Raw genomic sequence first — 14,439 nt, 5'->3', positions numbered from 1 at the left:
GTACACTCGGCTTACTACTCACAATTATTGAATCATTTCTGTCATAGGAATTGAATGTATTGTTGATCTGTACACATGACACATGATGATGTGGCAGACTGCAAACCCTCTGAGGCAATTATGTGATTTTTGGCTATACGAAGTAAAATGAATTGAACAATAGGAAACACAACATGGTTCAGTGAAGTGAATCAGAGTGCGACCTCTTTGTTTTTATATAACACAACATCTATTCCGAATGCTGGCATTCTGACCGGAAGTCTTTTATTTTGTCTTCTCGCTCACTGTGCGCTAACTGACGGAGCGGCAAAGTGCGGAAGTTCTCTCATCCTGCGAGAGGAGAAGAAGAAAAATCAGCAGCAGAAGAAGAGGAAGAGGAAGAAGAAGAGGCCTCTTGTCCGCCCGAACACAACGCGTCTCCGGAGAGGAATCCTCCGGACCCCGGGGACACCACACACACTACCGCTCCTCCGGTACCCACGGTGAGTGGTCGGGACCCTTCCCGGCTCCTAGAGCCGCCTGGCGGGGTGAACTATGAAGAAAGTCCTCGCGGCCTGCTGGCGTGCGGGAGGTTGTGCGGGGGTGGCGGGACTGTTTGCGGGAGAGATATCACTGAGCAGCGTCAATTGAACGGGATGTACATGTATCACATCCGGTCTAGGTTTTCACGATAAAGCGCGAGTAATGATATTAACTTCAATCCTTCTAGAAAATATTAAAATGGTAGTTAATGCCACGTTACTGTAATAATAAGTAATCATTTAATATAATATATATTATATATAATATAATTATTTATTTAGTCATTTTGTAATTTTGTCTTTTTGTATTCTGTATTCTTTTATTCTGGAGCGTAACTCGTAATAAGTTCCGGTTGTTGCGATGCTAGCTGCTCCTAGCTTAACGTAGCTAACCTCTATAATCTCCATTTTAGCTCGTGAGTGCGGCCGGCCTCTTTATTGACGTGACAGCATCGCGCGGGTCTGTCACTCAGCAGACGTGAACTGCGCCGCCGGCGTGAGATGCGGTGACTTAGAGGCCAGCGGAGCACCGCGAACTCCTCGTCATGTTCAGGATGAGATGATATGAGCTTTGTGACACGGTGCATCGGGGATGGACATGTCCGCTACATGCCGACCCCCCTCATCCCACCAGCAGCAGCGTGAAGTGTCGGTACAGGCAGGATGGATCCATGCTTTCATGTTGTTTACATTCTAACCATCTGATGTTCTGCTGAAAGGAGACCAGCGACGTCCCGTGGTGATGATCCTGGTGGAGTTGCAGCCCGTTGTCTTTCTGTCATGTGGAACCAGTCCGCTCGTTCTCCTCTGACCTCTCGCATCAACACGGTGTTTTCACCACACGCCTGCTGCTCACTGGACATTTTCTCTTTTTGGGGCCGTCCTCCGTGAACCCCAGAGATGGTTGTGCGTTCAGATCCCAGTAGATCAGCAGTTTGTGACGTACTCCGACCGTTTGCACCAACAACCATCCACGTGAACGTCACTTAAATCACCTTCCTCCCCGTTCTGATGCTCGCTTTGACCTTCACTAAGTTGTCTTCACCACGTCTACACGCCTAAAGGCAGCGAGTTGCTGCCGTGTGATTGGCTGATTATAAACGTGCGTTAACAAGCAATTTTACAGGTGTACCTGATAAAGTGTGTTGTTGTACTGATGAAATTGTATGTTGTTTCCTTCGACTGTATGTGGAACTAATCCCTGTGTGTCCTTCAGGGCGATGGCGAGGCCGAGCCACAGCGACCACGTCCTCCAGCAGCTCAACAACCAGCGCGAGTGGGGCTTCCTGTGCGACTGCCTCATCGCCATCGGGGACATCTACTTCAGGGCCCACAAGGCCGTGCTGGCGGCCTGCAGCTCCTACTTCCGGATGATGTTCATCCGGGACCAGCAGGGCGCGGGCCGCCTGGACCTCAGCAACATGCAGATCAGCGCAGAGTGCTTTGACCTCATCTTGCAGCTCATGTACCTGGGTCGCATCGTGGTGGGCAGCTACGAGTTCGAGGAGCTGAAGGCCTCCATGGCGTACCTGCAGATGTATTACATCCCCGACTCGCTCGAGGACCTCCGGGACATCCGGAGCTCCACCCTGGCCCAGTCCTCCGCCACCTCCACCACCTCTTCAGCCTGCCCTGCCGCCGGCAAGATGATGTTCGGCGTCCGCATGTACGAGCAGCAGAGCCCCTCTGCCCCGGAGGCGGAGCTTCTACCAAAAGCAGCCAGCAGCGCTGACGGCCGTCTGGCCGCTCCTGTAACAGTCAGCAGAGCGGCGGTGGTGGAGGAGGTGGTGTCGACTCCTTTTGTAGGGGCACCACCTGCGGTGGACGGGCTGGGGGACCAGCCCTGTGACCTGAGGAAGAGGCCCGGCGGCAGGAGCTCAGCCCTCAAAGACCGCCCTCGGTTTGGTCGCACCTACACCTGCGACGACTGCGGATTCGTCTTCAGCTGCGAGAAGCTTTTGATCGAACACATTCTCACCTGCACCAACCGGAAGGCCTTCCATCAGCCGAGGGGCAGCGCCGAGGGGGACAACGAGTCCAGCAAAGCCGAGAGCTCCGCCTCCGAGAGCGCCGAGGAGCATCGGCTCACCTGTAAAGGCGAGGACGACTGGCCCGAAGCAAGAGCAGCCGAGTCTGATCTTGGTGCCAGGTCGACCCGGGGTATCTCCATCAAGACGGAACCACAGGGAAGCACATTCTCCGAGATCGAAGTAGTTCGGGTCGGAGACTGTGCCGTTGACGCCGCGTCTAAAGACCGACCAAGGGCAAAAAACGAATTGGGCGGCGACCCGGAACCCGGCGTCTCGGGTCTGGAGAACAGCGGTGAGGATCAAGGAATCCCCGTGAAGCTCCGTAAGGTCAAAGAGGAGCAGCAGGAGGCAGACTCCGCCCCCTGTGAACTGTGTGGCGCTCCGCTGATGGAGGAAGACAAGTCAGCGCACTACCTGTCCAACCACATGGGCCACATCTGCGCCTGCGGCAGGTGCGGCCAGGTGCTGATCAAAGGCCGGCAGCTCCAGGAGCACGCAGAGCGCTGCGGCGAGTCCCAGGGTGGCGAGTCTGATTCTCACGGGGAGGACGAGGCCTCACTGCTGGAGGAGCCTCAGGAGATGGAGGAGGCGCTGATGGAGGCCTCCGACCTGGCCTGCCCTCACTGCGCCGCACTATTCCAGAGCGAGAGCTCGGTGCTGGAGCACGCCTTGTCCTGCCACGACCAGGAGCTTTTCCGCCCGGCGCTGCTAGAGGAGGCCGGCGAACTGGACCACCGGCGCAAGCACTTCTGCGGCATCTGCGGCAAAGGCTTCTACCAGCGCTGCCACCTGCGGGAGCACTACACCGTCCACACCAAGGAGAAGCAGTTTACCTGCCAGACCTGTGGAAAGCAGTTCCTGCGGGAGCGGCAGCTACGGCTGCACACCGACATGCACAAAGGTATGGCGCGCTACGTCTGCCCGGTGTGCGACCAGGGCACCTTCCTCAAGCACGACCACGTGCGCCACATGATCTCACACCTGTCGGCCGGGGAAACCATCTGTCAAGTGTGTTTCCAGATCTTCCCCGGCGGAGAGCAGCTGGAGAAGCACATGGATGTCCACCTGTACATCTGCGGCGTTTGTGGAGAGAAGTTCCGCCTCCGCAAAGACATGAGGAGTCACTATAACTCCAAGCACACCAAGAGACTGTAGGAGCCGCTTTCTGTACCGGCTTCAAAGAAAAGCCATAAATGTGAGAACAAACAAATGCACCTGAGCACCAAAAAGACTATTTGCACTTTTAAAGTATATGCATAACGTAAGCAGGCCTTCACACTGCGAGCAGTTGACCCGTTGGCAGCTTTCTACTTTGATAGCAAAAGACTTTTCTTCTGTTTGTTTTCACAACAGAATCAGATTCATTGACGTTTTAGCAGCTCACCGCCAACTAGAGAACTGGCAAAACCGCTAACTAGTGGATTAGCAAACTAGCTAAGATGGTGAAGTAGGGAAACCAGCTAATTTAGGAAAGGAGCTAGCAGATGTTTATTAGTCGTAATGTTTGTGAAGAAGTTGGGATTTCATATGCAGGAGGATCTTTACATGATGCTTTCACAGTCCAAAAACCCAAAGAAGAAAATCTCATTGGAAGCTAAAACCGGTCACCGAATACGGTTGAGGTTCTGTAGCCAGTTCTGCTGCTCTCAATGTGAACGTCTCCAGGAAAGCCACCCCCAACTATTGCAGAACCCTGAGGAGGGTCCACTTCCTGTTTGGACTTCAATGAACACCAAGGAAGAAGAACCCAACTAGTTCTTCACTTCATAGCTGGTTCTCTTGCTGTGCGTTCCTGTGATAGGTGCCTGTATGGAACACTAGTCTTCTTCACAGTGATGCATGCTGGGGGATGGACGGTGGGAACATTAGACCCGCTCTAGGAACCACCTAGCCAAACTTTATAAGCCCGGTTGGTTTTCCTCCTCGGTTCAGTCCAAACCAACACACAGGATGTTCTGAAGGATGAGTGTGGTAGTTATTGATCATTGATAATCTATGTTGATGTTTGATTACAACATCTGGTCTACAATATATATTAATAACTAATATAATAATAATAATAATAATAAGGCTTTTAAGTCAGTAATACATGAGAAATAATGTTTTATTCATTTAAAAAGGTAATATTCTAGAAATAAAACTCATATTTAATGCTGATCAGTGAAAGAGATCATGTGACTAGTTTACCCTGTAACACATCGCGACCCTCATTGGTCCGGCGATCCGCTGACCTGCTGAGGCCGTCTCTGTCGGCGTCATGACGACTTCCCGGTTGCTTTTAAATGTTTTCTGAGAGTAACTGAACCGAAGGGGAGAACTCAACCGGGTCAGACTGAGACCAGGACCCGGTCCTGGTTCCTCTGCTGAATCTGTTGCCTTATATTTCATGTAAAATTGTTTTTCACTGTTTTCTGTTTGCTTCACTAAAACCACGTTGTTCAGAAAACTCAAGTAACTGAACAAGATGGAAGCGTTGAGAACCTGAACCAGCTCCTGTCTTTCTGTTTTTAGACCAAATTGGAACTAATTTAACATATCTGGTCCTTTGGATCACATCAGGAGAACCAGAAGCATTCAAACCATCCTCTAGCCGCTCACACCCAACACAGACCCAACCTCTTAATGGTTGAGATCCAGAACAAACCAGATTGTTCTCCACCGGGATCCTGAGATACATTCAGAACTGGATCACAACCAGTAGGATGTTTAGCGATTAATACTGAAAATCAGAACCAGAACCTCCTTCAGTCCAGTTCAGACAGGAACCAGGTGTAAAAGGTCAAATGTCTCTTGTGGCGATGTCATCATTTCATCAGCTGTTCCTTTTCTATTTGTGTTCTGAAGCTCCAAATAAACCGAGTTAAGTTCTCAACAACCTGTTTCCTCCTGATGTTATTTGATATTATTATTTGTATTTACACTTTTATAATTACCTGTATCACTTGATTGTGTTATTGTTATTGGTGTTATGATTTTGGTTCTAGTATTTGTAGTGATTTAATTTACCCACTTTTTCTATCTACCATTGGCTGTTTTATTGATATTTGACTTTTTCATTGTTCTTATAATACTATTACATTACAGGTCATTTAGCAGACGCTTTTATGCAAAGCGACTTACACTTTAAACCCATGGGAGCAATTAGGGGTCAGGTGTCTTGCTCAGGGACACTTTGACTTGAGACATGGGGCAGCCGGGACCCGAACCACCAACTTTGCGGTTCCCAGCACACCGGCTTTTCCCCCTGTGCCACGACGGCCCCCCTATTGGTTATACTATTACTATTAATATTGGGAGAGTATTCCTATAATATTGATACTCTATTGGTAAATGATTGTTATTTGTGTTCGGTTCGGGTGGATAGACAAACACCGGAGTACTGGGGTCCGTTTCAAGGAGCCGGTTTAGTGTAAACTCAGTTTGTTCACCCTGAGATGAGGGAAACTGGCTTGTTTCACAAAGGGAGTAACTAAAGCTCAGTCACCATGGTAACTAAAGCTCAGAATCAGTCTCCATGGTAACTAAAGCTCAGGATCAGTCTCCATGGTAACTAAAGCTCAGGATCAGTCACCATGGTAACTAAAGCTCAGGCTCAGTCACCATGGTAACTAAAGCTCAGGCTCAGTCACCATGGTAACTGAGCCTGTGAACATCACCTGGTTTTCTTTCTCCTTCCACAGGCTCCTCCCTCTGACAGCAGCCCAGCCAATCACACAGCGCGCTTTAATTTCCTCATTCATTCATTCACTCTGTATCAGTTTCCACATATGAACAAAATAAGATGTTACATTAAAGACTAAAGTGTTTTCTGGAACACGTCACGTCCTTTTCTGGACGATCCTGTTGATGAAGAAGCGCTTTTACTTCTCAGGCTGTTAAACACGTCAGGAGAGAATATTGAGGCCGATTAGATATATTCTCATTTCCAGATGACTACTTGTTTGAACGCTATCGTTTTTCTTCACCGTCCATCAAATATGTCCATGACCTCACCCGTCCTCATAGAAGTAACGTCCCCCATGGTGGACGTGCTCTCACATACGAGCACATTCGTTGTGTAGTATTACGTGTTTTCTTTTACAACATTATAATATCAGTAAAGCTGCTGCATGCAGAGCCGTGAGAAACCTCTTTTAAACCTTTTTGTTGGACACAAACCAGTGAGGGCTGGGATGGACTCCAGCCCCCCGCGACCCTGTGTGCAGGATAAGCGGTTTGACAATGGATGGATGGATGGACAAACCAGTGAGACGTTAAAGAGGAGTTCCACAGGACGCACCTGAAGAAAACACATTACAGGTCCAACACCATCGAACCAGTTTTTACGTGACACATGAAGAGAGAACATTTCGCTTTAGTAGATATCAAACAGAAAAAAATGGTTTGCTGTCAAAGATCCTTTTAATAAATCAGTAGGTTTATTATTGATACCCTTACTAACATCAATCAATCAATCAACCTGTTGATCCAGTTCATGAAGATCTGAAGGTCCACGTGTCTGATGTTTACTTAATATTTTTCATAACTTAACTTTGTTTCTTTTTAAAGTTTCTGAAACTCATTAATAAGCACAATTAAACAGATTGTTTCTAAAAGTAGAATCACAAAATCAGAATGTAAAGTTCACTAACAAGTATTCCTGGTATAAACTCGTTGTGTTGTCTCTGGGTCCTCTTCAATAACTCCAGTGACATGGTGCAGGAACCCCTGTCAATCAAAGCAGATTCACCGACCATGAAAGATATTAACATTTGGATTCACAACATCTTAGTATCAGAGCTTTCAACAGATGACATCTGAGAGACGACACCTGATTATCTCAACCAATCGAGCTGTAAAGACCTGAAAATGCAGCTGACATGAAGCAGACCTGCAGTCTCACCTGTAACTCCTCACTCGTCCAGGCCCTTCTTGGAGGACCCGTCTCTGGACTTGGCCCTCAGCTTATTGACCTGCGACTCTGCAATGTCGGCCCTCTCCTCAGCCTCCTCCAGCTCGTGCTGCAGCTTGCGTACTTTGGCCATGTTGGCGTTTGCTCCCTCCTCCGCCTCCTCAGCCGCGTGTTTGTAGGACTTCACCTTCAGCTGCAGCTTGTCCACCAGGTCCTGGAGGCGGGCCACGTTTTTGCGGTCTTCCTCGGTCTGGTAAGTGAGCTCCTTAAGGCGCCGCTCGTACTTGCGAACCCCCTTGGTAGACTCGGTTCCCCTCCTCTGCTCCACCTCCAGCTCGTTCTCTAGCTCCTTGATGCGAGCCTCCAGTTTCTGGAGCTGCTTCTTGCCGCCCTTCATAGCGATCTGCTCGGCCTCGTCCAGACGGTGCTGCAAGTCTTTGATGGTCTGCTCCATGTTCTTTTTCATGCGCTCCAGATGGGAGCTTGTGTCCTGCTCCTTCTTTAGCTCCTCGGCCATCATGGCCGCATCTGTGATGGCCTTCTTGGCCTTCTCCTCAGCGTTACGGTTCTCCTGCAAGGCCTCCTCCATCTCACCCTGCATGAGCGAGAGGTCCGCCTCATGCTTCTTCTTCTGGTTGATAAGGCTGGTGTTCTGGGAGTGGAGGAGCTGCATGCGCTCTGTGGCGTCGGTCAGCTCCTGTTCGGCCAGCTTGCGACTTCTCTCCGTTTGCTCAAGGGCGGCCCTCAGGTCCTCGAGCTCAGCCTGGATCAGGTTGTTCCTGCGTTCCAGAAGAGCAATATTCTCCTTCAGGTCATCGTTGACGTGCTGCACGTCGTCCAGCTGCAGCTGATAGTCTTTCAGGAAGGCCTGGAGGCTCTTCAGCTGTTTCAAGGCGTCGGCCGCCTGCCTGTTAGCTTGGCTGAGCTGGATCTCCATTTCGTTGAGATCGCCCTCCATCTTCTTCTTGACCCTTAGGGCCTCGTTGCGGCTCCTTGTTTCAGACTCCAAAGAGGACTGAAGCGACTCCAGCGTCCGCTGGTAGTTCCTCTTGGCCTGCTCCATTTCTTCATCTCTCTCAGCCATCTTGCGGTCCATGTCGGCCTTAACCTGGTTAAACTCCAGCTGGGCTCGAAGGATCTTGCTCTCTTCATGCTCCAAAGAACCTTCCGCCTCCTCGAGAGCTGACTGGAGCTCTGCCTTTTCCTGCTCTAGCTGCTTCCGAATCTTCTCCAGTTCATGAACACTCCTGCCGCCCTCCCCCAACTGGTCGGAGAGGTCGGAAATCTCCTCCTGGAGGTTCTTGTTCTCCCTCTTAACTGTCTCTAGTTGATCCAGAGACTCCTCATAGGCGTTCCTCAGTTTGAAGAGTTCAGTGCTCAGAGACCGGGACTCCTTCTGAGAGACCTCCAGCTCACACTGAGACTCCTCAAACTTTTGCTTCCACTCTGCCATGATTTTGTCAAAGGCCCTTTGCTTCTTGTCCAGGACTGCAGACGCAGCGTTGGATTTCTCCAGGTCCAGCATCAGGTCTTCGATTTCGTTTTGTAGGCGGTGCTTGGTCTTCTCGAGGGAAGAACACTTTGCGTTCACAGCCTCAATGGCCTCCTCGGCCTCCTGCAGTCTTTGAACCAGCTTCTTCTTTGCTTCCTCCAGTTCCTCTGTTCGCTGGATTCCGTCTGTTTCATACTTTGTTCTCCACGCTGAGACCTCTGTGTTGGACTTGGACAGAACTCTCTGCAGCTCGGCCTTGGCTTCCTGCTCCTCTTCAAACTGCTCTCGGAGCAGATCACAGTCGTGACGAGCAGATTGCACCGCGTGGGCGAGTGCGTTCTTTGCTTTGACTTCTTCTTCCAGCTGTCTACGCAGATCTTCTACCTGCTGGTTGTACGAGTTCTTCCCTCTGGTCAGCTGTGAAATCAGACACTCCTTCTCCTCCAGCTGACGGCCAAACTCGCCGTTCTCCGTGAGTAGCTTGGCTTTCTGGGTCGTCAGGTCGTTGACGGCACGCTGAGACTCCTCACATTTGCTCTTGTACTCATTCATGTTGTCCTCCATAGTTCTGCACATCTTCTCAATGTTAGACTTGGCTTTCACCACACTCTCCATGTTAGAAGACAAGTCATCTAGCTCGAGCTTCAACTCACTCTTCTCCTTCTCCAGCTTCTGCTTCACTCGCTGCAGGTTGTCGATCTGCTCCCCTAGCTCGGCCACGCTGTCGGCGTGCTTCTTCCTTAGGGTGGCCGCGGTGGCCTCATGTTGGAGCGTGGATTCCTCCAGCTCCCTACGCAGCTTCTGGAACTCAGCATCTCTCTTTTTGTTCATCTCCACCTGCGCCGACGTTGCTCCGCCTGCCTCCTCCAGGCGCTCGCTGATGTCCTCCAGCTCACGGGAAAGATCAGAACGCTGCTTCTCCACTTTGGCACGGGCTGCTCGCTCAGCATCTAGCTCCTCTTCCAACTCCTCAATTCTCGCCTGGTTCTCCTTCAGCTTCTTCTGGAGCTGAACTGAAGCAACCTGCTCATCATCTAGTCTTGAACTTATCTGCACCATCTCAAAGTCTTTTTTTTTTAGTTTCTCCTCCAGCTGCTGCTTGTCGTTTTCTAAGTCCATCAAGCTCTCTTGAGTCAGTTTTAGGTCTCCTTCGAACTTCCTCTTTGAGCGTTCAAGTTCCATCCTGAGTTTCTTCTCCTGCTCCAACGAGGCCTCCAGATCGTCCACCTGCTGCTCCAACTTAACTTTGGCTTTGGTTAAGCTATTGGCTTTGTCTTCTTCACTCTGAAGGTCATCAAGTGTCTGCTGGTGAGCCTCCTGCAGCGCCTTCTTCTCTTTTGTTAGCTTCATGATGTTTTCATCCTGGGAAGCCATCTCCTCCATCAGGTTCTTCACTTTATTCTCTATGGCGTGTTTCTCTTTCTCTACTTTGGCCAAAGTCAGCTCCAGATCATCTATGTCTTTTTTCAGCTCAGAGGATTCATCTTCGAGCTTCCGTTTCTTTGCTGTAAGATCTGCATTCAGCTCCTCTTCGTCTTCCAGCCGCTCGATCATCTCTTTCAGTTTTGCATCCAGTTGAATTTTGCTCTTGATAAGCTGTTCGCAGCGTTCTTCAGCATCCGTCAGTGTATCCTGTTCAGACTGAATGTGCAGAGTCAGATCGTTCTTCTCTTGGAGAAGAGTCACTATTTTCTCCTCCAGTTCTTTACGCCTCGTTTCTGATTTCTCAAGAGCTTCTTTCAGCTTGCTGAACTCATCCTTCATGTTGGCCATCTCCTTCTCAGACTCGGCACTCTTCAGCAGTGGTTTGATCTTAAAGAACAGTTTCATCCAGGGCCAGTTTTTTACACCCAGAAAGGAGCGAAGATTCCACTGAATTACCATCAGGGCATCTCTGCGTTCCATCAGCTTTGCAAATTCTTCCCTCATGAGGATTGCTCGGGCATTGGCCTGAATCCTGGTGATAATTCGGGAGAGTTGCTCATCACGCATCTCCTCCAGAGTGCCCAGCAGGCCGGCTTTAAAGAAGACCTTGGTGTGACCGAAGCGGTACTGAGTGTGGTCGATGTCTAGGGATCCCAGCAGCTTCTCTGCGCTCTTCTTGCAGTCAATGAACTGGCCCTCGGGGATGGCAGAGGCATTCAGGATCCTGTATCTCTGTTTGAAGTCGCCATAGAGCACCCTGTTGGGGAAACCCTTCCTGCAGATCCTGATGCCTTCCAGGACGCCGTTGCAGCGCAGCTGGTGCATCACCAAGCAGTTATCCATGGCTCCCGGAGTTTTCTTCTCATTTGGAATCAGACAGCGGACAAAGTGGGGGTGTGTGGTCTTCAGGTTGTTCATCAGCTTGTTCAGGTTTTCCCTGTGAAGCGCTGACACGGTCTGGAACGAGGAACCTTTCTTTTTGGCTCCTTTGCCACTTGCCTTGTCACCGTCGGTTCCTGAATAGCTGGAAAACAGCAGACTGAGGAGCTTCAGACAGGATTTCTGGTAAAGGCCGACCACAGTTTCATTCAGGGGATCTTTGTTTTTGACCAACCAATTGGTGATGTTGTAGTCCACCGTGCCAGCGTAGTGAACCAGAGCAAAATGGGCCTCTGCTTTCCCCTTTGCAGCTCTCGGCTTCTCAAACATCTTGTTCTTTCCCAGGTGATTGTCGTACAGCTTGGACTTGAAAGTCTGGTCACTGGCTTTCGGAAACATGCATTCCTCCTCCAGAATTGACATGATTCCCAGCGGCTTGTCAATGAGATCAATGCAAGCCTGTAGATCCATCCCAAAGTCGATGAACTCCCAGTCGATGCCTTCTTTCTTGTACTCCTCTTGCTCCAGAACAAACATGTGATGGTTGAAAAACTGTTGCAGTTTCTCGTTGGTGTAGTTTATGCACAGTTGCTCAAAAGTGTTGTAGTCAAAGATCTCGAACCCAGCAATATCCAGTACTCCTATAAAATACTGACGATGCTGCTTGGTGTCCAGCGAGTGGTTGATCCTGACCACCATCCAGTTGAACATCTTTTCATAGACCGACTTAGCCAGGGCACCGAGGGAGTAGTAGACTTGGTCCACACTTTGACCTTTGGTTACGTATTCATTCCCGACCTTCACCCTGGGATGACACAACCCCTTGATGAGGTCGGCAGAGTTCAGCCCCATCAAGTAGGCTGTTTTATCAGCGGCCTCGGTCCCGTCCGGCTCAGCCTGCTCCTCGCGCTGCTTCTGTTTGAACCTCATGTTGCCGTAGTGCATAATGGCCCCGGTGAGTTTATAGACACCCATCTTCTCCTCCGGAGTGAAGCCCAGCACGTCAAAGGCGCTGTCGGTGGCCAGCAGCTCCTCCGAGTCATTGATGGAGGCCACCGTCACCTCTCCCTGGGAGATGTAGGAGTAGTCGTACGGGTTGTTGGTGATCAGCAGCATGTCCAGCAGCTCTGGCTTCTGATTGGAGAGGATCTGGTAGAAGATGTGGTAGTTCCTCTCAGCCTTGAGCTGAAAGGTGCACCGGGACTTTTCCAGCAGGTAAGTCTCGATATCGGCAGATGACAGCTTCCCACTTGTACCAAAGTGAATTCGGATGAATTTCCCAAAACGAGATGAGTTGTCATTCCTCAGCGTTTTGGCATTTCCAAAGGCCTCCAGTGCCGGGTTGGCCTGGATAATCTGGTCCTCCAGCGTCCCCTTACTAGTGTCCCGTTTGCCTCCGCCGACCGCAGCGATGCTGGCAAAGTACTGGATGACTCTCTTGGTATTCACAGTTTTCCCGGCTCCGGATTCTCCGGTGATGAGGACGGACTGGTTCTCCCGGTCGGTCAGCATGTACTGGTAGGCATTGTCGGAGATGGAGAAGATGTGAGGGGGAGCCTCGGTCCTTTTCTTTCCCCTGTAAGCTGCCACCACCTCTGCGTCGTAGACGGGGAGCATCTTGTAAGGATTGACGGTGACGCAGAAAAGCCCGGAGTAGGTGTAGATCATCCAGGCGGCGTAGCGCTCCTTGAGGTTGAACAGCACGGCGGGTTCATGAAGGAAGGTGAACATCGCCATGTCTTCAATTTTATCAAACTTGGGCGGGTTCTGGGGGTGGACGTCCAGCTCCTTCACGGTCACTGTTGTTCCATCCTCCTTCTTGACAGTCACCATCCCCCCATCTTTGCTCTGAATCTGTCCCTTCATGTATTCTACCTTGTCGTCCACCACAAAGCATTGGGTCTTGATGTCGAAGGCTCGGGTCTGCGCTTCCAGGCGCTCCTTGTCAGACTTTCTCAGGAAAGGAGCGGCCTTTCCAAACTCGGCCATCAGAGCGTCACCCATGGCGGAGTGTCAGGTGAGAGATCGATCCTATGAAGAAGGAATCTTTGTGCCTCTGAAGCAGAGATGTGGGATGCTCACAGCAGGCAGGTCTTTATAAAGACGCCTCTAGGACCAAATTAGGAAATAAGATGTGAGGAACTCATGAGGGCAGATTTAGGACCTTTAGCTGTCAGAGTCCATTTAAAGGAGAGGAGAGATTCTCTTCCTATCTGCCGCTGATAGACACTCCTCACACCTCTACATTTAGACTCTCTTCTACTGAAGCTCATCCTCCATCAATTCCAAAGTATTACTATCTACCTCCTGGGGTTTGACTCCCATTTTTATTCATGTTAATCACGTCACTTCTGATATTTAAACAGTTATTCGTATCTGATTAGGTTTGGATGATGAAATACATCCAGAAAAGATAAATTAATCATAAATGGCTCCTGATTCAAACCTATGTATAATAACATTAGTATTTAGTAACACATACTATATAATTCATCATTACACCAAGACTATATTTGACTTTTTACCGTCTTTCTGTGTCTGTTCTACACATATATTAAAAAATAAAAAATAAATCTAAAGGAAAACTGTTTATAGAATAAAGGAAGTTAACAGCTGGTGCATCTTAAAAAAGACATTATTATTATATTCTGCATATGATTATCCTATTTCAAACCTAAATCATTTCTGATTTAAATCAGTAAAATCATTTCCAAGAGTTTCTTGAACACTAAAGACTCAAAGAACTTATTTTGAAAAAATAGTTAAGTTGTCACTTTAACTTGAACATCCTCCTGCTCCCTACAGTAATTACTAAACCCCATACTCTGATGTATGAGCATGACAGACATGTATCCCCTGTAGTATCACACAGTTAACATTTCCATTTGTATTTAATTGGATATATCTTAATATAATGTGTATTTGGGTGTTTGTAGTGTAATTCGTGGACTCTGGTAGGAGGAGTGTTAACTGAGTAACTGAAGTGTTTGTCTCTCTTTATCTCATCAGACTCTAAAATAGAAACAGAGACATTCGATGAGGAGTTCTAATCTTCTTCTGACGTCAAACCTCAGATTCATAACGTTCTCCAGTGTTTCTTTACTTCTTTAAACCATCCAGTTCACCTGTACATTTTATTTATCAATGTCCAGGAAATTATTAGAAGCTAGAAGTCAGTAAATCAGTTATATTAGTTTTAGA

At 49.1% G+C, this 14,439-nt stretch overlaps 2 protein-coding genes across 3 annotated transcripts; one reads left to right on the top strand and one right to left on the bottom strand.

Moving 5' to 3' along the window:
* The first annotated feature begins 102 nt into the window (after positions 1 to 102).
* On the top strand, positions 103 to 5,426 carry zbtb1 (zinc finger and BTB domain containing 1). Of its 2 annotated transcripts, XM_040169811.2 has the most exons (3): positions 342 to 482; positions 935 to 1,623; positions 1,738 to 5,426. In XM_040169811.2, the coding sequence occupies exon 3, from the start codon at positions 1,742 to 1,744 to the stop codon at positions 3,704 to 3,706; it is 1,965 nt and encodes a 654-aa protein (XP_040025745.2). In that variant the 5' UTR covers positions 342 to 482; positions 935 to 1,623; positions 1,738 to 1,741; the 3' UTR covers positions 3,707 to 5,426. The 2 variants fall into 2 exon arrangements, with proteins under 2 accessions (XP_040025742.2, XP_040025745.2); XM_040169808.2 differs by lacking the exon at positions 935 to 1,623 and having other exon boundaries at positions 103 to 482.
* A 1,507-nt stretch (positions 5,427 to 6,933) lies between these two features.
* myh6 (myosin, heavy chain 6, cardiac muscle, alpha) lies at positions 6,934 to 13,379 on the bottom strand. The gene is made up of 2 exons (XM_040169813.2): positions 7,434 to 13,379; positions 6,934 to 7,258 (listed from the first exon to the last, which is right to left on the bottom strand). The coding sequence occupies exon 1, from the start codon at positions 13,240 to 13,242 to the stop codon at positions 7,444 to 7,446; it is 5,799 nt and encodes a 1,932-aa protein (XP_040025747.1). The 5' UTR covers positions 13,243 to 13,379; the 3' UTR covers positions 6,934 to 7,258; positions 7,434 to 7,443.
* Between the last annotated feature and the right edge of the window lie 1,060 nt (positions 13,380 to 14,439).

The sequence above is a fragment of the Gasterosteus aculeatus genome, chromosome 18, assembly GCF_964276395.1.
Source record: "Gasterosteus aculeatus chromosome 18, fGasAcu3.hap1.1, whole genome shotgun sequence".
NCBI lineage: Eukaryota > Metazoa > Chordata > Actinopteri > Perciformes > Gasterosteidae > Gasterosteus > Gasterosteus aculeatus.
The sequence above is the reverse complement of the archived record's forward strand: the minus strand, read 5'-3'. Positions and strand labels throughout refer to the sequence as shown.